Source organism: Embiotoca jacksoni, unplaced genomic scaffold, assembly GCF_022577435.1.
Source record: "Embiotoca jacksoni isolate LCO1_2020_lvr unplaced genomic scaffold, fEmbJac1.0.p SCAF_42, whole genome shotgun sequence".
NCBI lineage: Eukaryota > Metazoa > Chordata > Actinopteri > Embiotocidae > Embiotoca > Embiotoca jacksoni.
The window spans coordinates 2341999-2365127 of NW_027185395.1; the positions used below are offsets into that span (position 1 = coordinate 2341999).

Consider the following 23129-nt stretch of genomic DNA (forward strand, 5'->3'; position numbering starts at 1 on the left):
AAGGTTGTTACGTAATATGTGAGATCACAGCCGTCTCACTGATGACTGACCTACTACTGAAACCAGTTTGTTTGTCCATAAATGTGCCATAAAAATAAAAACACAAGTCAAAATGTTGGATGTTTTTCTTTTATAACGTCTAAATATCCACTTTTACTTTTCCTTCCACATCCTTTGGCTAAAAAAATAAAACAACTATCTGAAACACGATGTGACCAGCGGACGTCGACACATTAGTTAAAACATTTATTTTTCGATTTGATGTTACAGCAACAAACCTTTGACCTTTGTTGGATCCACTGAAATACTGTAAAGCCTCCCTCATCTCCTGTAACACTTTTATTCTGAAAACCACCATCAGGTGCTTCTGCTTCTGTCCAGAAAAATGCTGCCGTCCTTCGGTTATTCACCGCTGAGATGACGGTGAGAGATCTCCTAAAGCTGTGTTCAAATGTGTGTGACGCCTCAGCAGATGGACACGAGTTCACGGTGAAGCAGCAAAACGTGAAATAGACACACCGGTCCACGACAGCAAAATGTGAAATAGCTACGCTGTGGCCTGTCTAGGCGTGACAGTTACACGTTTTCCTGTAGCGGGCGAAGATTTTACCCGCTGCATGCGTAGTGATTTACAGGAAAATGACAATTAAAGCTACAACTCGTAGTTGGGGTTAGACAACAAACAATTCAAGAACAACGTCGTCACCTCCTGGGTTCAAATCTCTGTCTCCTGCTTGGCTGTTTCTCATTAATACCACTATGTCACCCCTCCTACATCCTAATGCCACCGGAAAATGTCCTTTGGTGACGTGGGGTTACTTTTACAAAACGTGAAACTGTCACGCTTAGAAAGGCCAAAGTGTGTCTATTTCCCACTTTGCCGTGATGCTGGGTTGGAGAGGTTCATATAGGCTCCTCCTCCTCATCGGTGACGGATCAGAGGGTCGATAAAGAGATGAGGACACGTCTCACAGAGGTGAACGTCTCACGGAGGTGACTGTGAACATCTCACAGAGGTGAACGTCTCACGGAGGTGACCGTGAACGTCTAACGAAGGTGAACGTCTAACGAAGGTGAACGTCTAACGAAGGTGAACGTGAACGTCTAACGAAGGTGAACGTGAACGTCTAACGAAGGTGAACGTCTAACGAAGGTGAACGTGAACGTCTAACGAAGGTGAACGTGAACGTCTAACGAAGGTGAACGTCTAACGAAGGTGAACGTCTAACGAAGGTGAACGTGAACGTCTAACGAAGGTGAACGTCTAACGAAGGTGAACGTCTAACGAAGGTGAACGTGAACGTCTAACGAAGGTGAACGTGAACGTCTAACGAAGGTGAACGTGAACGTCTAACGAAGGTGAACGTCTAACGAAGGTGAACGTCTAACGAAGGTGAACGTCTAACGAAGGTGAACGTGAACGTCTCACTGAGGCGACCACGAATGTCTCACTGAGGTGACCCTGAACGTCTCACACCGGCTTCATCACAGCAACAAAACATCAGCAGAGCCCCTGAAACATCTTCACGTACGTTAGGATGTGGATTTGTTCCACTTCCTGTCCTGACTCGTGTTAGTTATTTACATTCATGTACATAGTTAAGATGAAAACATGCTTGATGTTAGTTAAAGATGTAAAAGTGTGCAGGATTCAGGAGGATCTATAATATTCACCACTGTGACATCATCATGTGACAGCAGGTCGTCATTTGGCTGCAATCTGCAACCTCACCACTAGATGTCACTGAATCCTGCACACTGCTCCTCCAACTGTCCGTTCAGTTTTACTTCTAAAGGTCCAAATCACAACACAAGTGTCCTGATGGCGCTGAAGTCCTGCAGAAGAAGCTGTCAGTGTCACATCGAGGACTCATAACGTCCCCGCAGAGCTGGAAACCTCCACCGGAGGGCGCTGCAGCCACAGAGCTGTCCACGTCCTGCTCCAGTCCACTTTCTGATGTCTGCAGGTTGTTGCATTTTTAAAAACAGAAAAGTCTCCATGTATTGGGCCTTGTTTGAATGTGTCGTTTTGTCCCACAGCGTCTCTACAGGGGGACGTGCAGATGAAATGTGGGGACAGTGAAATGGGCACACCACTTACAAGGCACAGACAGGAGTCGGGTGTCCTCACTGCGGCCGGTAGCCGCCCAGCTGAGGCATGTAGCTGGAGGCGGCCGCTGCCGACGGGCCGTCGGAGGCCGCCGTCCCCTCGCCGTCCTCCTCCAGGGGACAGAAGTCCAGCGCCTCCAGCGCCTCCTGCTGCTCCATCTCTAGCTGGGTGAAGCCGTTGGGGTTGTCGCCGCCGGCGCCGTGCGTGAAGCTCGGCTGCTTGGAGAAACGCTGGAACGCTCTGCCGCCGTCCGGCAGCGACACGTCCGGGTTCTCCTCGGAGTCCAGCAGCGGCTGCGTGGACTCGGAGCGGGAGAAGATGGACGGCGGCGGCTGGGAGGCGGGAGTCTGACCCTTGTAGCCACTGGAGGCCACCACGGAGGAGTACTGCACCGTGCTGGCGGTGGTGTCGGCCATGTCTCCGCCCTCGTCGCTGTCGGAGACGCTCTGGCGCGGCGAAGACATGCAGGACGAGCCGCCTATGCCGCTGCTGTGCTCCTCGGACAGATACTTGTCCTTCTTCAGCGGCAGGCCGGCCTTGTCCTCTTCGAACACACACTTGGCGTCGCACACGTCCACGTCGAGCACGCTGATGCCCGACAGACAGCTCTCCTTCGGCGTCTCCGCCTGGGGAGGACAGCGAGGGGGAAAGACAAGTCAGACTAAAGACAGACCATAATCGGCGTCCACGGAGACGGACAGTGTTATTTAACTCCATCTTCAGGCTCCTGCGGTGGATTCAGGAGCCGTCCACATCTTTTATACATAAGAATGAGACAGCTGCTCAGGACGGTTTTATAAACCCACCAATCTAAACTGTCCCCCGCTGCAGCTCATCACCCATAAATACTCTTAAAATGTCAAATCTGCCCTTATTTCTGTATTTATGTCCATCTCCTTCTCTGCTTTATGACAGGCGTCTTCGTGTCCCTGACCTGCAGAGGTGTTATCGGTTCTATGGTCCGTGCAGGCAGCTGCGATCGCAATAATTCAACAAATCTGCGCTGTGTTTGCAAGAAGCTGCAGTTTCACAGAATTACTGTTATTTCACCCCATTAAAAGTTCTCAATAGAAGCTCCGCTGAAGACGTTACCACACAAGGCTGACAGGAAATGACCTCATCATGTGAACACATCATATCTGCAGCTTTAATTATTTTACCCAGAAATCAACATGTTTGATTCTTCTGTCCAGCAGCAGCAAAGGAAAAGAAACACTTTGTGTTCAGGAACAGCTGCAGCTTCCTCACACGCTTTTAATTTGAAAATCATTTACATCGGTGGCCCCGCCTCCTTCCTCTACGGAGCCAAGATGGCGACCGTTTAGAGTGGAAAGTGTCACACACAGTTTCACACTTCTTTTTTGGATCGTGTAGTTTATTGCTAAAAAGCTGCACATGTCAGCAGCCTCCTGTGTGTGTGTGTGTGTGTGTGTGTGTGTGTGTTTCGTCACCTTCAGAGGATAATCAGGAGACCAGTGTCCGATGGTGCTCTCTTTAGGGTTCGGGATCTGAGGCCAGAAGTTGTCCTTGATCCTGTGAGAAGAAACAGGAACCGGACAGACGTCAGTCATCGCAGCATCCAGCTGTTCATGTTTTAAATCTGTCTCTTCACTGATCTCTTCTTCTGTACTTTACTGTCTTTTAGTGGCTTGTTTCTATTTATTTCATTGAGTTTTTTTTTTATCTGACATTTCCATGTGAAGTACTCTAACAGTGTTCTATAAATACAGTTATTATCAACTTAACGAACTACAATAGTTCAGACGACCACATGTGAGGGACGAAGTGTTGTCAGCTGTTCTGATGTCATCAGGAAGCTCTCGGTCTCACTTACATGTCTTTCTTGTAGATGCAAAGCAGCATCGTCATGAGGACAACGAACAGGAAGCCGAAGCTCACGCCCACCACGATGCCCTCGATCTCCCCCGGTGCTGCGGGACAGACGGAGGACAGATGGAGGACATTCAGAGAGGACAGGCGACAGCCAACGAGTCAATATAACAGAAAACACCGATCATATATCAGATGAAGGTCTGACGGTCGTAAACTGGTGGTTAGTAAATGTCCTCCTGTTAAATGATCAGACATACAAACAGTTTCTCTTTGATATTTATAGACTGTGTTTTACTGTCTGAAAGAACAAAGTGATAATAAACATTTAATCACATAATTTTAATGTGAAGACCACATTTCCCACAAACCCCGTCACTTCCTGTTTCTCCTCTTGTTCCTGTTTCCTCCGTGAACAGAGTTTTATTTGGTGATGAAAACAGGAGCAGAGACTTTCTGGTTGGAAATGAAGAGTTATTGTTAATAAAGTTAGTTTAGTTTGAACAGATTTACTTTATGTCATTAATACTTTCAGCTCAGATTCTGATGACGACGTAAAATACTGCTGCTTGTGACAGAATCAATCTGCCAAAAACAGTTTTCTTGAAATATTTGTATGGTAACGTTGTTTATTTTCAAAAATATTTCAAGTTTCTTTCTCTTACTGTTATGAGAATTTCTCCAACATTAAAATGTATTTTGAAATGTTCTGATTTTGAAGACAAATTCAACCCATAATATTCACAGGAAAGTTTCTCAAACTAGCTCCTTCATCCTCTCCTCATCATCAAAACAAACCACATGCAGGTGGACCAGGAAAAATGGTAAAAAAAAACCCGGAAGTGACGGGGTTCATGGGAAATATAGTTATATCATGAGAATCAGGCGACTTCAGTCTGATCAGTTTGTGAAATGACCTGAGAGAGTTCAGAGAGGCTGAACTCTGTTTCTGTGATGAATTATTGTGATTCTGAAGCATTTAAAGCTCTTATTTTGAAAGGAGAAGGAGCCTCTGTGTTTTATTTTTCAGTCACAGACGGTCGGTTCTGTGAAGACGCAACACTTTTAGGACGTTTGAGCTCCATGATGGTTCTTAAATCAGAAAAAAATGTGCTGTTGGATTATTATTTGATTGTTATATATTATTATTTCCTGAAAAATGAGAAAATCTGCTGCCAAATCCAACATGTGTTCACAACAACAGAAACATCCTGCAGGTCATGATGATGATGATGATGATGAGGAGATCACTGACCGTATTTGAGGGTGGTGAAGGAGTGGTTGAAGCCGCTGGCGGAGCCTTTGACAGTGGAAGCCTTCATCCGGATGTCGTACTTGGTGCTGCGTGACAGAGACTTCAGGGTGTATGAAGTGGCGTTCGCTGGCACCGTGATCACTGCAGAGGAGATAAACAGCAGTCAGACGTTGCCAGGACGACGCCGGTGCTGGAAACAAACCAAGAAACGTACTGTGCATCTCTGCACCGCTCGAGTAGAAGATGGTGTAGTTGGTGATGAAGCCTCGCCGGCTGCTCTGGGGAATCTCCTCCCACACTAGCTCCGCCTCGTTATGTCCGGGGTTCCCCTTCAGTCTGATGGTGGGGGCATGTAACGGAGCTGCAACCACAACGACAACAACAACATGTGTTATCATACAGCTGCAGACCGACTGTCAATCATCTACAGCTGCAGACCTGCTGTCAATCATCTACAGCTGCAGACCTGCTGTCAATCATCTATAGCTGCAGACCTGCTGCCAATCATCTACAGTTGCAGACCTGCTGCCAATCATCTACAGCTGCAGACCTGCTGTCAATCATCTAGTTAGTTCGTCTTCAGATCTGCTCATAAAAAACATTTGCAGCTGTTTTCTGCCACATGAAATCTAAAATTATCACCCTGTCAGCTAAATTATAATGATGAGCCAATGAATGTGTCAGTAAGGGGAAGTTAAACCTGAACCACTAATGAAGCCGTGCTAAATCTGTCCTGTAACTTCCTCATTTAAAACCCGCAACAGAAACATGCAGCTGGTCTCTAAAAATACAAACAGGAAGTGAACTGAACAGGGAGCTGCTGCTGAATAAATGTCTCTGATAAAACAGGGTTTGAGGCTTCAGAGGACTGCCGTGCATCTAAAACCCTCTTTTATTGTTGGAGCTGGCAGCAGAGGACCGTGGTGGGAAACCTGAGGCCCCCCGATGGCTGCAGGGCGCTGGGATTGTCCCTAAGGTCTGAACTGGGTATGAGGCAGCACAGAAAAATACACTTCAACTTCAAAAAGAATCCATCCTCCTCATAATATCTGAAAGATAAAACCCTCCATCCTAAAGGATGCTGTGCCCCTCCCACCTGAGGAAGCTCCTCCCACTGTAAGGCCTGCAGGTGCACCTTCTTTCAATATGATTTTAACAGCAGTCACAGCATGAAAGGTTCGACAGTTGTTTGGACTGTAATAACTAAATCAGAAATAATGAAATCATCTTTATATGATGCATTAAAATGAAGAGGCGTGTCATCTCAGTGTCAAGCAGAGGGCAGCGATGGTCAAAGGAGGGTTTTAATAGTCTGAATACAGATGTTTCCAGCTGTGTGATGTCTCACCTCCTTGTTCCAGGAAGGCCTCCACGCGTGCCGGCTTCCCGATCCGTCCGAAGTAAACGGGATACACGGACACGTTGTAGCAGACGAACGGCTCGAGGTTCCCTGGATGAGACATGCAGACCAACACGGGAAGAACATGTTAGTCTGACAACCCTCATACATGCAGTCTGTCAAACACTAGGCCTGGGCGGTAGGGACCCAAACCTATATCCCCATATACTTTGGCTGAGTGGCGATATACGGTATTTATCTGGATATTTTCTATGAATTGGTTGAATATTCGTTTGTAAGTCAAAGCTACATGTGAAATATCACAAACACTTTTATTAAAAACAAAGTGAGATCAAAATGAAACGGGGAGACGAGGTTTCCTTCCATTTGAACACCTGCAAAACATGGAAACGACAAAGTATATATAAAGTAGAAAGCCTGTATTAAACAGGTGTTATATAATATTAATATAATAATGCTGCATGTAACTAATGTAGTTTATTTGCCGTGGTGAAGTCGAGGATCAGTGAATTGGAAACGCAGCTCCGCATTATAGAAAGCCCAATCAGTAACTGCTGCAGCTCAGAAGAGCCTTTTGGCTCCTCCCCTCAGCCCAAATCATTAGCGTTTCCCAGCATGCCTTGGTTCTTTATTTGTAACTTGTGAAAATAAAGCAACTGAATGAACAGGTCTGGGTGGTGGGTAGAAACTGACTTTACTTTGGATAAAACACGCAAGTTTTGGAAGATTTAAATGAAGTGAAATAATGATGCATGAAATGAGCTATGATTCAATGCCATAAATGTACAAGATGGGAACAGATATAAAACTAAAACACTGCAATCAATGGACTGAAAATGAGAATGAAAAGAGCAGAGTAAGTTGTTCTGGACTAAAATAGAAAAACTTGAAATGAACAGTTTAGTATTTATTTATAAATTATAAATATGACATTTAGAAAAATCGTATTGTGGATTACCTTCGATGGCGGTGTGTCTGGTGCTGCTGTTCTCTCTCTGCCAGTCGATCTGACCTCCACTGATCCACTCCACCACGTACTCGTACTCGGCCGTAACGTTCGGGGGTTTCCAATCCAGCAGCAGCCGCCCTGCGTGAGGCCGCACCTTCAGCTCCTCCACCGGAGGATGCCCTGCAACACATACATGGATGTGAACAGCTGTCCTTGTGGGGACGCGGCGTTGACCTCCAGTCTGACCTTGAACCCAACCCTACTGGTCCGTCTTTATACATGAAAAAGTCCCCGGGAAGCTCTGGAGTTGGTGGATGGAGGAGAAACTAAAAGAAGTCCGGTTACAGCTTTGAACAACAGTGACGAGAAATTCGCTGCGAGGAATTTGTTGGTAGCTTTCATGAAAAAAAAAAAAAAAAAAAAAAACATTTCCCTGAAATTATTTGAACCTGACAAAAGTAATCAGCTTTCATCACTGTTTATTCAATATCAAATAAAAATCTGACTTTGATTCAAGAGATTATTTTAAATAATAATACATATTAGAGATACCAAAATCTTTTAAGATGTGTTGCTGCCATTAAATTCTAAATGAGCACATATTTTTAATAAAACAATAAAAATGTCTCTGTTTTAACATGATATGTTGTCTTTGGTCTATTTTCAATTAAATATGGGTTTATGTGATTTGCAAATCATCACATTCTGGTTTTATTTCTATTTTACACAGCGTCACAACTTTTCTGGGATGTTTGTAAAAGTCTGAACACTCAAGTTTGAACCGTCAGATTCGACCCGACGTCGGTTCAGACTCAGATTACTGAATCATTCCAGCGGGTTTGGGAGGGTCGGGCTCTGCGCTGCGCTGGATCAGTGAACTGTGCAAGGGGGCGGGGCTCTTCCACAGTTTGTGGGTCTGATGTGTGTCAGAGATTAAAACACTTCCCACAGTTGGGGACTTGGTTCATGTGATCCGTGATATTTTTGTGATGGAGAAACACATTTTTGTTTGAAGACTTGGAAATCCCGGACTGATTCTGCATCCTCATTGAAAACAGATTTTACGTAATCCAAAATGGTTCTTTTAGCTACTCCTCTGTTCAATGTTCATATTTTCTCATTTTGTGTTTATTAATAATTTTTTATTTTATTTTCTTAATATGTATTATTTAAGTTATTTCACTTTATTCTTTTCAACATTGTTAAAATGGAAACATCATGTAAACATGTTCTTCAACATAATGTTTCAGTTCTGTTCCAAATAAAGAAGAAAAGAAAAATACTTTTTCTTTCAGTAAACTGCTGCTTAATAAATATTCATAGAAGTCAATAACAATAATTAAAACAATTCATGCATGTGTGTTGATTATACATCGCAGGTGTGTCACCATGGAAACCTACGGTGCGCTTTAGCGGGGATGACCAGCAAGGCCTTGGCAGACTCTCCCACAGAATTGACAGCGGTGACTTTCATGGTGACAGATCTGTCGTCAGCCAGCTGGATGTTCTTCAGCAGCGTGATCTCCCTCCTAGCGGACCGGTCCCACTCGCTCCGGTTCACCGGGACGCTCGCCTGCTCCCAGCTCCCGTTGCTCACTTTCTTCTTTGTCTTTTGAAATGTGATGTCGAATCTTATGATCCTCCCGTTGGCGAACTCCGGATCCTGACAGGACAAAGACACACCTGGTTTTTACCATCAGCTCAGGAAGTAGAAACAGAAACACAGCTGACAGGAAACGTTCCTGAAGAAACCAGAACTATATTTGACTTTATTGCTTTTTTTAATACATTTTAACTCTATTTGTGTTCTTATGCATTTTTTGTAAATGTTCCTTTACATGTCATTTTCTTGCTGTGAAGCATTTCTTATATGAAAACTACTATACAAATAAAGTTTATCATTAATATTGTTATTATTTTAACTTAGAAACCATTGCTGTAAAATCGAACAGTGTTTTGGTTGCTGTTAATTTTGTGAGTTTTTCTGCATCCGTGGAGCCGTCAGCGGCCATCGTTACATCACTTCCTGTCTCCTTCATCCATTCTCTGGTGTTTCTTTGAACTATTTGTCAAATATGATCAAATGCATCTTTTTTTCTTGAATGTTTATCTTTTTCTGGTTGGACCTCAGGTTAATGGGTTTCCTCCGACACCACAGCAGCCGGCTCACCGACCGCCACACGTTTACAAAATGTTCATCGTGTTATTTGGTCATCATATTTCTGAGATAATTACATACTTTATTAATCAGTTACTGTCAGAGCTGTGAATAATTCCTCATGAAGTGGACCTCAGTCAGTCAAACATGTGATATCAGTTTTAATAAGTGAAACCGTGTGTGTTGTAAATTAAACCTGAAGTTGGACTTACCTTACAGATAAACTCCACCTGTCGTTCATTGATGCCTCCTTCGGTGGTGATTCTCCATAAATCCGGTTTACCTGCTGGTCCTTCAGCAAAGAAGAAGAAAAGGAAACAGAAGGTTTGGATTTGAATGAAGTCACACATATCTTTCATATCACACATATCCACAACTCTACATTAAAGTGAAGTTTACTCTCTCAGGTTCAGAGATTCTTTTCAAGACTGTAAATGTGAACTTGTGATGTTTCTGTTCCTGGAGCGTAAACTGTGCGTTCCAGCCAGATGTGGTGCCATCTTTGTTCAGGGAACAGGACAGATTGTTTACCGCAACTTTTCCACATAAAACGTCATCATCAGAATCTGAGCTGAAAGTATTAAAACATAAAGTAAATCTTTTCAAATAAAACTGACTTTATTACCAACAATAACTCCTCATTTATTCAGAAAGTCTCTGCTCCTGTTTTCATCTCCAAATAAAACTCTCTTCACGGAGAAACAGGAACAAGAGGAGAAACAGGAAGTGACGGGGTTTGTGGGAAATGTGTTCTTCACATTAAAATGATGATTAAATGTTTGTGATCAAAGGAAGTGATTCCATATTACTGGATGTTAAATGAGTTTTCTCCACACGTCCAGTTGTCAGAGACGTCTCTTTGTTTGTTTCATCCAGCAGGTCTATGTGTTGAATGAACATGAATTAAACAGCATCTAAAGCTCTTATTTTGAAAGGCTGATGTAGTCCTTGTTTCTAGATTCCAGTCACAGACGGTCTGTTCTGGAAACATACGCAGCTTTTAGGACCTTTTAGGAGATTTTAGGAACTTTTATCTCCACGGTTCTCCAAGTTCAATAAATACATCAAAAAAGATGAGAACAAAATTTGTATTATCACAGGAAGTGATTACAGATTTATTACTTCATCAGGTGGTGCTTAAAAAAATCATTTTCTTTCTCAACTTGCAATTGTTTCTAATTCCTGCAATTTCACGCAAAAAACTCACTTAAAACTCCACAAATTACATCGACATTTTTGAGAAAATCCGCCGCAAAATCAAACATTTTTGATCATAACAATCACAGAGAAACTCCATGAAATCCTGGAGGGACTCAAATACTTTTACGTAGTAAAACTACAGCCCCAAAAATAAGCGGTGTTGTAGCCGGTCAGCAGGAGGCCCGGACCTCTCAGCCCGGATACTCACGGTCCTCTGGCGTCCTCTTGGTGGCGTTGGTGCTCCAGCTGCTCCAGTGACCGTGGTCCTTCTTGGAGTTCTTGCAGCGCACCTGAGTGACATAAACCGTGTCGGGCTGGAGGTTCTGCAGTCTGAAGGACTGTATGTCCTTGCCGGTGTCTGCGGGAGGGACCTGGAGAACATTAAGCACATCTCAGTCAATTCATGCAAAATAACACAGAACATATGAACCAAATCCAACATTATTCCGTCGGGAGCAGCGCTGCGACGGCAGCAGACGATCCCGTCGCTGAAGGAGAGAGACGGGCGGCGCCGTACTTACATACGTCCACATGTGAGATCCTTTGGGGCAGAACCGGATCTCATAGATCAGCTTCACGTACTCTTTAGCGATAGGATGGGTCCAGTTGATGAGGAGGGAGGTGGGAAAAGTCTTCTCTGAAATGACTTTGACGTCTGCTGGAGGGTTTGTTTTCACTGCAGCAACACAGTTAAGAAGCAGTCAGCAACATGGACATCAACACGTCAACAATCACAGCTGTTACAGGAACACACTCACCGAAGTAGTTGGCGTCGTGTACGAGATGCTCGGACTCGAGCGCTCCTAGTTTATTGCGCGCCTCCACCCAGATCTCCAGAGTGGCGAAGCTGGGGAAGATGGGCATGGACACCTTGGCGCTGTTTGCACGTGCCGATGCATTAAAGGTTTCACCGCTGTTGCAAAAAAGATGTTAATATGTTAACGCTGAGAGGAAGTCAACGGTAAAACCTGCACAACTTCCTCCAACTGGAACCATTTTAAGACACTCGGGTTTGATTCACAAAAAGTCTGCGAGTGTAAAATCACGTGTAAACTCCAAACCACCCGCAAAAAAATTTCCAACCGGATCTACTAACGACGTGCAGCGAGGATTGAGTCTTTCAAATGTGCGATTTAACACACGTTGTCCATTCTGCATGTTTGCCTGCATCATATGTAATATTGGGTGTTTCTGCTTGAAGGTGCCAAATACTGGGAGGGAAACATGCAAATAGAACAATTTATCACCCGCAATGATATTTACTAAACCTGAAAGTAGAAACAGGAGAAGTGATTGTTGTGTATTTTAGTACGACTGAAGGTTTTAATCAGATGAACATCAGGAGAGACGGCTGCTCTTATTGTGAAGGAAACGCAGGAAACTAAAGAATATGTAGAGAACGTGTTTTACAACCATTAAACATTTTGGAGATGACGGAGGGGAAAATTATTCAGACATATCGTTTGTCCAGCCATGATATTTCTGAGTTATTGAATGAACTGAATGATGGTTGACAGCCAACAACAAGGAGGAGCCACGAGATACGAGCAATGTCAAAACTTCCAACGACTCAGCATTTTCCTGCCTCTGGGTGGTTCCAGCGTATCGCTGCTTGGATCTCCCACCAGTCCTGTTATTCAGGTGAGCTGTCACATGTCCTGAATGAGTCCTGCAGAATTCACAGGTAGCTTCATCAGGTTCACGAGACCTCGAGGAACTGACTGAAAAGTCACCTGCTCATCACAGAAAGATCTGGACCTGCTGATCAGTGTCTGTTAGAGGATCTCATCCACCGTCCTCCTCTTTTATTTACCCACGTTTCATGATTAAGCCTTTTTTTCTCCTTTTTATTTTTCCCACATTATTGACTTCCTTGCTGAGAATCTCCTATAAAGCGTTTTGTTCTTGTTATATTTATATTTCTTCATTTCAGTGGGATCAGATTTCCTTTTCCTTTTGCAGTCGCTCTGTTTTCTATTGCTGGAATCACTTTTACACGCAAACACCTCATTTAAATACATCGATTTGTACCTGATTTTAATAACGCAATCACTCAGTAAATCACCCTCAAAACGGGTGCAAAATTTTTTTTTGCTAACCTTTGGATGGAACACGCAATTTAGTAGCTTTATTTGAGATCTTAGTAAATCAGGCCCTCGGTGTTCTTCATGTATGTGTGGATGTTCTGAATCGTTCATAAAAGTGTTGTTGAAGTGAAACAGAAAGTCTGAGAGTTTCTGCAGACGACATTCAGTCCCAAACCGCTGAACTAACAGCAGGTTAGTCACCAATTAAACAGTATAACATATAATATTTATTATACAACAAGTTACCAAATAAATAAAACATGTCATCTAAATGTGTACATGTTGTGGGGCAATTCACTTTTTGTTAGTGCGATCTGCGTTTCCATGGCAACACATGGGGTACAACTAACAACTGGAAAACAACTAGTCAGTAGACTCTTATGTAACGTATGTAATGTTTCCGACTCCAGGAAGTAGTCCGACCCTTAGCAACCACCCTAGCAACAGAGAGGATTTCTAGTCTCCAACTGAATAAATACAGAACATAGAAACACTAAACTGATCAGCGAGCTCAGTCTGGTTGGAACAAAGATATCTGATGAACAAAGATATCTGATGGACTAAGATATCTGATGAACAAAGATATCTGATGAACAAAGATATGTGATGAACAAAGATATCCATGTTCTCATGTGTTTTTAACATTTTAGCTCCGTGTCATGTGTTCAAACCAAACCGGTCCAGCTAGCCTCCTCTAGGATTGTAAGTGCGTGACTATCCGTGGTGTTACGGTACGGGTGCTCGGAGCGACCAAAAAGGACCAAAAGAGACCCGACTTCACCAAATAGGTCATTTAATAGAACTATAACAAGTAGAAACTACATTATATTACATATTATATGAAACTCTATTCTAATTCTATTTTCCCATTGAGGAGGTGGAGAGATATTTCTAGTGATGAACACGATGTGATGTCATGATGATTTGCTCCAGATGTTCAGTTGACCAATCAGATCTCTAGGGGCGGAGCTACTTGCTGTATAACACACAATTAACTATCAGCTGCTCCAGAACAAACCATCCCACCTGAATAACGAACCAGAACCAGAACCGCTGCCATAATGTAGTGATGATGTCAGCGTTTACTCACGTGATGATCTTTCGGACGAACAAGGTGTTGGTTGTCGGCACGGCGGTGGTTTGACGTCCGGCTGCCTCCCACTCACACGTGATGCTCGGAGAGATGTACGTGTTCTCCTGAACCGCCACACACGACAGGTTCTCCGGCCGCTCAGGAGCGTCTGACAGACAACACAACTTTATTTTTTAACAGGTTTCAGGTTGTTTTTTTTCCCCACAAACTGCTCGTGTAAGTGAATCGATGTCCTCAAATATTTGTTCCTGTATTTTTATGTTCAGTCTGCATTCTTCTTTCAACACATCAAAGGAAGTGGAGATGGAAACTGTAAATCTGAGGACTCAGCAACAGCAAGCAAACTCCACAATATTTGTGTTTTTAAATTCCTGTGATTTTTCCTTAAAAAACATCGTCATCAGAATCTGAGCTGAAAGTATTAAAACACAAAGTAAATCTTTTCAAATAAAACTCATTTCATTAACAATAACTCTTCATTTCCAACCAGAAAGTCTCTGCTCCTGTTTTCATCTCCAAATAAAACTCTCATCACGAGAAACCGGAACAAGAGGAGAAACAGGAAGTGACGGGGTTTGTGGGAAATGTGGTCTTCACATTAAAATGATGTGATTAAATGTTTGTGATCAGAGGAAGTGATTCCATATTACTGGATGTTAAATGAGTTTTCTCCACACGTCCAGTTGTCAGAGACGTCTCTTTGTTTGTTTCATCCAGCAGGTCTATGTGTTGAATGAACATGAATTAAACAGCATCTAAAGCTCTTATTTTGAAAGGCTGATGTAGTCCTTGTTTCTAGATTCCAGTCACAGACGGTCTGTTCTGGAAACATACGCAGCTTTTAGGACCTTTCAGGAGCTTTTATCTCCACGGTTCTCCAAGTTCAATAAATACATAAAAAAAGATTAGAACTAAAATATTTCTGTGATGTGCAGCAGGATTATTATCACAGGAAGTGATTACACATTTATTATTTTATCAGGTGGTGAGTAAAAAAAACAAATTTTTCTTTCTCAATTTGCAATTTTTTCGAATTCCCGCAATTTTATGCAAAAAACGTACTTAAAACACCACAAAATAAAAACAAATGTGATCGCAACAATCAGAAAAACTTCCATGACATCCTGGAGCGACTGATTAAATGCGACAATGATTCGTAGAAATATGTTATGACTCACAGCCGGAGACGAGCCGGACGCCGTGGATGAACTTCCCTCCGTTCAGCACCACGTATGGCGACACCTTCCTGCAGAGGCAGAACAGCCACGGACAGTCCTCGCTGCTGATGGTTACCGTGACGGCGAGCGCCGTGCGGTTGATCTTGGTGTAGTGCTCAGGGAGCACCGTCGTCTTGGAGACGTTCCAGTAGAGGTCGTCTGACGTCACCTCGTTCGTGTCCGTGATGACGCACGTCGCCGTGAAGTTCTGTCCCACCTGCAGCACTGCCACCTGCGGGGTCACCATCAGGTGACTGGCCATGTCTGAGGAGGTCAGAGGTCAACAACACCACAGGAAGAACGTCGAGGTCAGAGATCAACAACACCACAGGAAGAACGTCGAGGTCAGAGGTCAACAACACCACAGGAAGAACGTCGAGGTCAGAGATCAACAACACCACAGGAAGAACGTCGAGGTCAGAGGTCAACAACACAAACTACAGAACAATTTCCAACCTGATGAACTTTATTTCTAAAATCCTTGAAAAAGTTGTTGCAAATCAACTTTGTGATCATTTACAAAGGAATGATCTGTTTGAAGATTTTCAGGCTTTAGAGTTCATCATAGGACAGAAACAGCTCTGGTGAAAGTTACTAACGACCTTTTATTAGCCTCAGATAATGGACTTATCTCTGTACTTGTTCATCGAGACCTCAGTGCTGCTTTTGATACGATTGATCATACGATCTTATTACAGAGATTAGAAGACCTTACGAGGAGTAAAGGAACTGCATTAGATTGGTTCAAATCCTACTTATCAGATAGATTCCAGTTTGTCCATGTCAACAATGAGTCTTCCAGACAAACACGAGTTAGTTATGGAGTTCCACAAGGCTCAGTGTTAGGCCCAATACTTTTTACTTTGTACATGCTTCCATTAGGAGATGTCATCAGGAAGCACTGCATCAACTTCCATTGTTGTGCAGATGACACTCAGCTATATCTTTCTATAAAACCAGATGAAACTAATCAGTTAGTAAAACTTGAAGAATGTCTGAAAGACATAAAGATCTGGATGACCAACAGCAACACTGTGAGGAACCTTGGAGTCATCTTTGATGAGGATTTGTCCTTTAGCCACCATATAAAGCAAATCTCCAGAACTGCCTTCTTTCATCTACGTAATATTAATAAAATCAGGAAAATCCTTCCTCAGCGTGACGCAGAAAAACGAATTCATGCGTTTGTTACTTCCTGGCTTGATTATTGTAATTCCTTGTTGTTAGGACGTCCAAATTGGTCTGCAGTTGGTCCAAAATACTGCAGCAAGAGTGCTGACGGGATTAAGAGATCATATTTCTCCTGTTTTAGCTTCTCTTCATCGACTTCCTGTTAAATCAAGAATAGAATTTAAAATTCTCTTGCTGACTTACAAAAGTTTTTCATGACCAGGTTCCATCTGATCTCAGAGATCTAATAGAACCACATCATCCTGATAGATCTTATAGAACCACATAATACTGACAGATCTTATAGAACCACATAATACTGACAGATCTTATAGAACCACATCATCCTGACTGATCTAATAGAACCACATCATCTTGACTGATCTAATAGAACCACATCATCCTGACTGATCTAATAGAACCACATCACCCTGACAGATCTTATAGAACCACATCATCGTGACAGATCTCATAGAACCACATCATCCTGACTGATCTAATAGAACCACATCATCCTGACATCTTATAGAAACACATCATCCTGACAGATCTAATAGAACCACATCATCTTGACTGATCTAATAGAACCACATCATCCTGACAGATCTAATAGAACCACATCATCCTGACAGATCTAATAGAACCACATCATCTTGACTGATCTAATAGAACCACATCATCCTGACAGATCTAATAGAACCACATCATCTTGACTGATCTAATAGAACCACATCATCCTGACTGATCTAATAGAACCACATCATCCTGACAGATCTAATAGAACCACATCATCCTGACATCTTATAGAATCCTGCAGTTCTGCTGTTATAGGCCGAGGCTGCTGGGGGACCTCGTTATGCACTGGGCTTCTTACCTCTCACTCTTTAACTCTCTATAACTTATATCTCATCATTACATCTCATTAACTTCCTGCTTCTTCTCTCCCATAGTTTCTGCTTATTGTCTGTTGTCTCTATTCAATTTCTTCGCTGGTGTAGTTTCTCTTCTTTCTTTTGCAGATGTCCCGTCATGGAGCTGCATGTCTCTGCTCTGTGATTGCCCACCAACAGTTCATGTATTGTATCTCTTTCCTGTCCTTTTCTCTCTCTGCTCTCCTCTCACCCCAACTGGTCGAGGCAGATGCTCCGCCCACCTTAGCCTGGTTCTGTTAACAGATGCTCCGCCCAACTTAGCCTGGTTCTGTTAACAGATGCTCCGCCCACCTTAGCCTGGTTCTGTTAACAGATGCTCCGCCCAACTTAGCCTGGTTCTGTTAACAGATGCTCCGCCCACCTTAGCCTGGTTCTGTTAACAGATGCTCCGCCCACCTCTGAGCCTGGTTCTGTCAGAGGTTTCTTTCTGTTCAGAGGGAGTTTTTCCCTCCTAGCTTATGTGTGAATTATAGAATTGTTGGGTTTCTCTGTATAATGTTGTAAAGTTCTGCTTTAAAGACTTTAATGTGTTAAGTGCCATGAAATAACCTGTGTTGTGATTTGGTGCTATATAAATAAAATTGAATTGAATTAAATTTCTAATTATTGGACTTGTGATAGTTTAAGGATTTTAAATGTAATTATTAGGAGACTGTTATCGTTTAGTTGGAAGTTAAAGAAAAGCCGAACCACTGTTTTCTTTATTCTTTCAGAATAAAAGCATCCATGACATGTGATGTCTGGGAGCAGCGCTCAGTGAACCTTCCTCAGAACAGCGTGAATGCATGAATGTTAAAGACAAGTTTTAGCCTTGTTAACATCCGTGCTGTGTTTTTTTTATTTGTTACAAGACGAATCATGAGTGTATAAAACAGTGAAGGAAACACGGATGCAAACAGCCGAGGTTTCTTACATCACGTCCTTAAAGAACCAATCCCATCAGCCTGGGGGTGGGGCTTTCAGATCATTTAGGGCGTGACCAAATTCAATTCTGCCAGTGTGACAATGATGATGTGAGTAAGAAGCCTGGTTCAAAGTTTGTTATTCATCATGAGTGTGTTTCAGCATCAAAGAAACCAGTCAGATCGTCATGGTGACCGTTCAGCATGATCTTTTTTGTCAGGTTAAGTTAAACACGATAACAGAAAGATATGTTGAACCTGCTTCGTAGTTCAGACAGCAGCACATGACACTGAAAGACAATAGTCCTGTCAGGGATGGACACAGACATGGACACGAACTAACCTGCAGGAAGGAGGACGGAGAGCAGCAGCAGCAACGTGGCGGTAACCATGACGATGACTGCACAGGAAGAGAAGACATATCCTTCAGTTTCAAACATGAAACTAGTCAAATGTTAGCAGACACCAGCTGGAAACATGTCTGTCTGTCTGTCTGTCTGTCTCTATGTATGTATGTCTGTCTGTCTCACTCAATGTCTGTCTGTCTGTCTGCCTGTCTCAATGTATGTCTGTCTGTCTGCCTGTCTGTCTGTCAGTCTTACTGCCTGTCTCTATGTATGTATGTCTGTCTGTCTGCCTGCCTCTATTTATGTCTGTCTGTCTGTCTCTATATATGTCTGTCTGTCTGCCTGCTTCAGTGTCTGTCTGCCTGTCTCTATGCATGTCTGTATGTCTGTCTGCCTGCCTGTATCTGTCTGTCTGTCAGTCTCTATGTATGTCTGTCTGTCTGTCTGTCTGTCTGCCTGCCTGCCTGTATCTGTCTGTCTGTCAGTCTTACTGCCTGTCTCAGTGTGTGTCTTTATGTATGCCTGCCTGCCTGTCTGTCTCTATGTATGTATGTATGTCTGTCTGTCTGTCTGCCTGCCTGCCTGTCTCTATGTATGTATGTATGTATGTCTGTCTGTCTGCCTGCCTGCCTCTATTTATGTCTGTCTGTCTGTCTCTATATATGTCTCGCTGTATCTGTCTGTCTCAGTGTCTGCCTGCCTGTCTGTCTGTCTGCTTCAGTGTCTGTCTGCCTGTCTCTATGCATGTATGCATGTCTCTATGTATGTCTGTCTGCCTGCCTGTCTGCCTGTCTGTCTGTCTGTCTGTCTGTCTGTCTGTCTGCCTGCCTGCCTGTCTGTCTGTCTGTCTGTCTGTCTGTCTGTCTGTCTGTCTGTCTGTCTGCCTGCCTGCCTGCCTGTATCTGTCTGTCTGTCAGTCTTACTGCCTGTCTCAGTGTGTGTCTTTATGTATGCCTGCCTGCCTGTCTGTCTCTATGTATGCATGTATGTCTGTCTGTCTCTATGTATGTATGTCTGTCTGTCTGTCTGTCTGTCTGCCTGCCTGCCTGTCTCTATGTATGTATGTATGTATGTCTGTCTGTCTGCCTGCCTGTCTGCCTGCCTGCCTGTCTCTATGTATGTATGTATGTCTGTCTGTCTGCCTGCCTGCCTCTATTTATGTCTGTCTGTCTCTATATATGTCTCGCTGTATCTGTCTGTCTCAGTGTCTGCCTGCCTGTCTGTCTGTCTGCTTCAGTGTCTGTCTGCCTGTCTCTATGCATGTATGCATGTCTCTATGTATGTCTGTCTGCCTGTCTGCCTGCCTGTCTGCCTGTCTGTCTGTCTGTCTGTCTGTCTGTCTGTCTGCCTGCCTGCCTGCCTGCCTGCCTGCCTGTCTGTCTGTCTGTCTGCCTGCCTGCCTGTCTGTCTGCCTGCCTGCCTCTATTTATGTATGTCTGTCTCTATATATGTCTCGCTGTATCTGTCTGTCTCAGTGTCTGCCTGCCTGCCTGTCTGTCTGTCTGCCTGCTTCAGTGTCTGTCTGCCTGTCTCTATGCATGTATGTCTGTCTGTCTGCCTCTATTTATGTCTGTCTGTCTGTCTCTATATATGTCTCGCTGTATCTGTCTGTCTCAGTGTCTGCCTGCCTGCCTGTCTGTCTGTCTGCCTGCTTCAGTGTCTGTCTGCCTGTCTCTATGCATGTATGTCTGTCTGTCTGCCTGCCTGTATCTGTCTGTCTGTCTGTCAGTCTTACTGCCTGTCTCAGTGTGTGTCTCTATGTATGCCTGCCTGCCTGTCTCTATGTATGCATGTATGTCTGTCTGTCTGTCTGCCTGCCTGCCTGTCTCTATGTATGTCTGTCTGCCTGCCTCTATTTATGTCTGTCTGTCTGTCTCTATATATGTCTCGCTGTATCTGTCTGTCTCAGTGTCTGCCTGTCTGTCTGTCTGTCTGCCTGCCTGCTTCAGTGTCTGTCTGTATGTCTGTCTGTCTGTCTGTCTGTCTGCTTGCTTCAGTGTCTGTCTGCCTGTCTCTACGCATGTATGCATGTCTGTCTGTCTCTATGTATGTCTGTCTGTCTGCCTGTCTGTCAGTCTTACTGCCTGTCTCAGTGTATGTCTCTATGTATGCCTGCCTGCCTGTCTGTCTGCCTGCCTGCCTGTCTCTATGTATGTCTGTCTGTCAGTCTTACTGCCTGTCTCAGTGTATGTCTCTATGTCTGTCTGTCTGTCTGTCTGCCTGCCTGCCTGCCTGTATGTATGTCTGTCTGTCAGTCTTACTGCCTGTCTCAGTGTGTGTCTCTATGTATGCCTCTCTGTCCTTCAGTATCTATCTGTCTGTCTGCCTGCCTGTCTCAGTGTTTGTCTGCCTGTCTGTCTGTCTCAGTGTCTGTCTCTATGCATGCCTCTCTGTCCTTCTGTATCTGTCTGCCTGTCTGTCTGTCTCAGTGTCTGTCTGTCTCAGTGTCTGTCTGTCTCTCGGTTTGTTTGTGTCTGTCAGTCTGTCTTACTGTTTGTATCAGTGTCTGTCTCTCTGTCTGTCCACACTGAAGACCTGGTTTTAAGGTTGATTAAGGAATGCATTACGTTAATGAAACCCCCATGGGAAAAGTGTGTGTGTGTGTGTGTGTGTGTGTGTGTGTGTGTGTGTTCGTGAGTGTGTGTTCGTGAGTGTGTGTGAGTGTGTGTTCGTGAGTGTGTGTTCGTGAGTGTGTGTGAGTGTGTGTTCGTGAGTGTGTGTGAGTGTGTGTGTGTGTGTTCGTGTGTGTTCGTGAGTGTGTGTGTGAGTGTGTGTGTGTGTGTGTGTGTGTGCGTGGGTGTGAGTGTGTGTGTGTGCGTGGGTGTGAGTGTGTGTGTGTGTGGGTGTGTGTTCGTGAGTGTGTGTGTGTGTGTGTGTGTTCGTGTGTGTTCGTGAGTGTGTGTGTGAGTGTGAGTGTGTGTGTGTGTGTGTGTGTTTGTGTGCGTGTGTGTTCGTGTGTGCGTGGGTGTGTTTGTGTGCGTGCTCACGTCTCAGTATTTAGTCCGTCGCGAAGACGAAATAAAGTTTATAACTCACCTGAGTGACGTCAGTGTTAGGGTCCTGTACTCTCGTGTTGAGTTAAATCTCCTCTCTCTTCATGTTAAAACGCAGCTATCGTCGACACACGCAGATCTCTTTGGCCACCATTAGTCTCTGGGCCGTGCCAGTGGTTCCTCCGTAGGACCGCCCACTTCCCGTCAACACAAACTTGTGTCGCAACATGTTGCGGAGCTGCGTCACATCGACGTGATCTCACCGAACGTGGATGGACCGAAGCGGCTCCCGCCGAAACCGCTGCCCTGCTGCTGGTGGTTTGTAGATCTGTTCACGTGCTCAGCGGAAAGATACAGTTCGGTGATTGGACATACCAGCTGTCTGTCAAATAGTTCAGACCAATCGAAGACTCCTGATTTCACTGGGCGTGTCCCGGGCGTCCTTCGCTGTTGTTTTCCAGTATGTCTCCGCCTCCTGCAGTCACGTGACAGCGCAGGGTCGTGAACTTGAAAAATACATACCAGGAAATAAAAAACAAGAGTTTGTGAACAGTAGTTAATGTATAATTTTCTCAGGCTCATGTGGGAACATTTAACCCTTCAATTCATCAGACATATTCAGAGATAGATAGATAGATAAATAGATAGAAAGATAGATAAATAGATAGAAAGATAGAAAGATAGATAAATAGATAAATAGATAGAAAGATAGATAAATAGATAGAAAGATAGAAAGATAGATAAATAGATAAATAGATAGAAAGATAGAAAGATAGATAAATAGATAGAAAGATAGAAAGATAGATAAATAGATAGAAAGATAGATAAATAGATAGAAAGATGGCTATATGGCAGTGATAGATAGATAGATAGATAGATAGATAGATAGATAGATAGATAGATAGATAGATAGATAGATAGATAGATAGATAGATAGATAGATAGATAGATAGATACTTTATTAATCCCGCAATTTTTTTTTTAACAGTAACCACATGTGGAGATATATTTACATGTTTTTACTGGACACGAAGTGTTTGAGGATGTATAATCCTAAAATTAAATAAAGCTTTCAGACAAATGAAGTGGAGTAATAAAAATATTTGCTGGTGAAATTTAGTGGAGTATGACTTTAACGTTGTGTTAAATGTACCTTTAATCTGTACTTTAATACAGTAGTTGAGTAAGATAAGAGATAATATAAGATTAAAAAAAAGACTTTATTAATCCTGCAGGGAAATTTAGTTGTCACAACATCTTAAAAATACAGGTAGGAAAAAGCTAAGTACACAGGAAGACGAAAAAAATAATTGAATAAAAAAAAAAAACGTTTTTTTTAGAAAATTGTAAACAAAAATATAAAACCACACACAAGCTATATACACAAAATGAATAATAACCTTGATATGTACAGTGAAATGTAAAGAAAAACATAAAATTATTGTTCGTAGGTGGCTAAAAAAAAATAAATTGTTAATTCCCAGGATATATTCCACCTGCTTACTGGTGGTAAAACGGTGAGCTTC

General features: G+C 43.3%; 1 protein-coding gene across 1 annotated transcript; it reads right to left on the reverse strand.

Moving 5' to 3' along the window:
- Window positions 1-115: 115 nt before the first annotated feature.
- Window positions 116-21803, reverse strand: il6st (interleukin 6 cytokine family signal transduce). Its single transcript, XM_069169069.1, has 16 exons — window positions 21647-21803; window positions 18607-18663; window positions 15221-15523; window positions 14040-14190; window positions 11621-11775; window positions 11384-11538; window positions 11071-11233; window positions 9875-9954; window positions 8906-9167; window positions 7514-7684; window positions 6544-6645; window positions 5410-5556; window positions 5196-5336; window positions 3945-4041; window positions 3562-3643; window positions 116-2736 (listed from the first exon to the last, which is right to left on the reverse strand). The coding sequence occupies exons 2-16, from the start codon at window positions 18653-18655 to the stop codon at window positions 2128-2130; spliced, it is 2667 nt and encodes an 888-aa protein (XP_069025170.1). The 5' UTR covers window positions 18656-18663; window positions 21647-21803; the 3' UTR covers window positions 116-2127.
- Window positions 21804-23129: the final 1326 nt, after the last annotated feature.

What these genes read in the sequence shown, in the direction of transcription:
- il6st (XM_069169069.1), bottom strand. Translation starts at nt 18,655, where the DNA reads ATGGTTACCGCCACGTTGCTGCTGCTGCTCTCCGTCCTCCTTCCTGCA. An exon ending in GATCTCACATGTGGACGTAT is followed by an intron (nt 11,234 to 11,383) that starts GTAAGTACGGCG and finishes AATGTTCTCCAG; the next exon opens with GTCCCTCCCGCAGACACCGG. An exon ending in GGCCTTCCTGGAACAAGGAG is followed by an intron (nt 5,557 to 6,543) that starts GTGAGACATCAC and finishes TTGTGGTTGCAG; the next exon opens with CTCCGTTACATGCCCCCACC.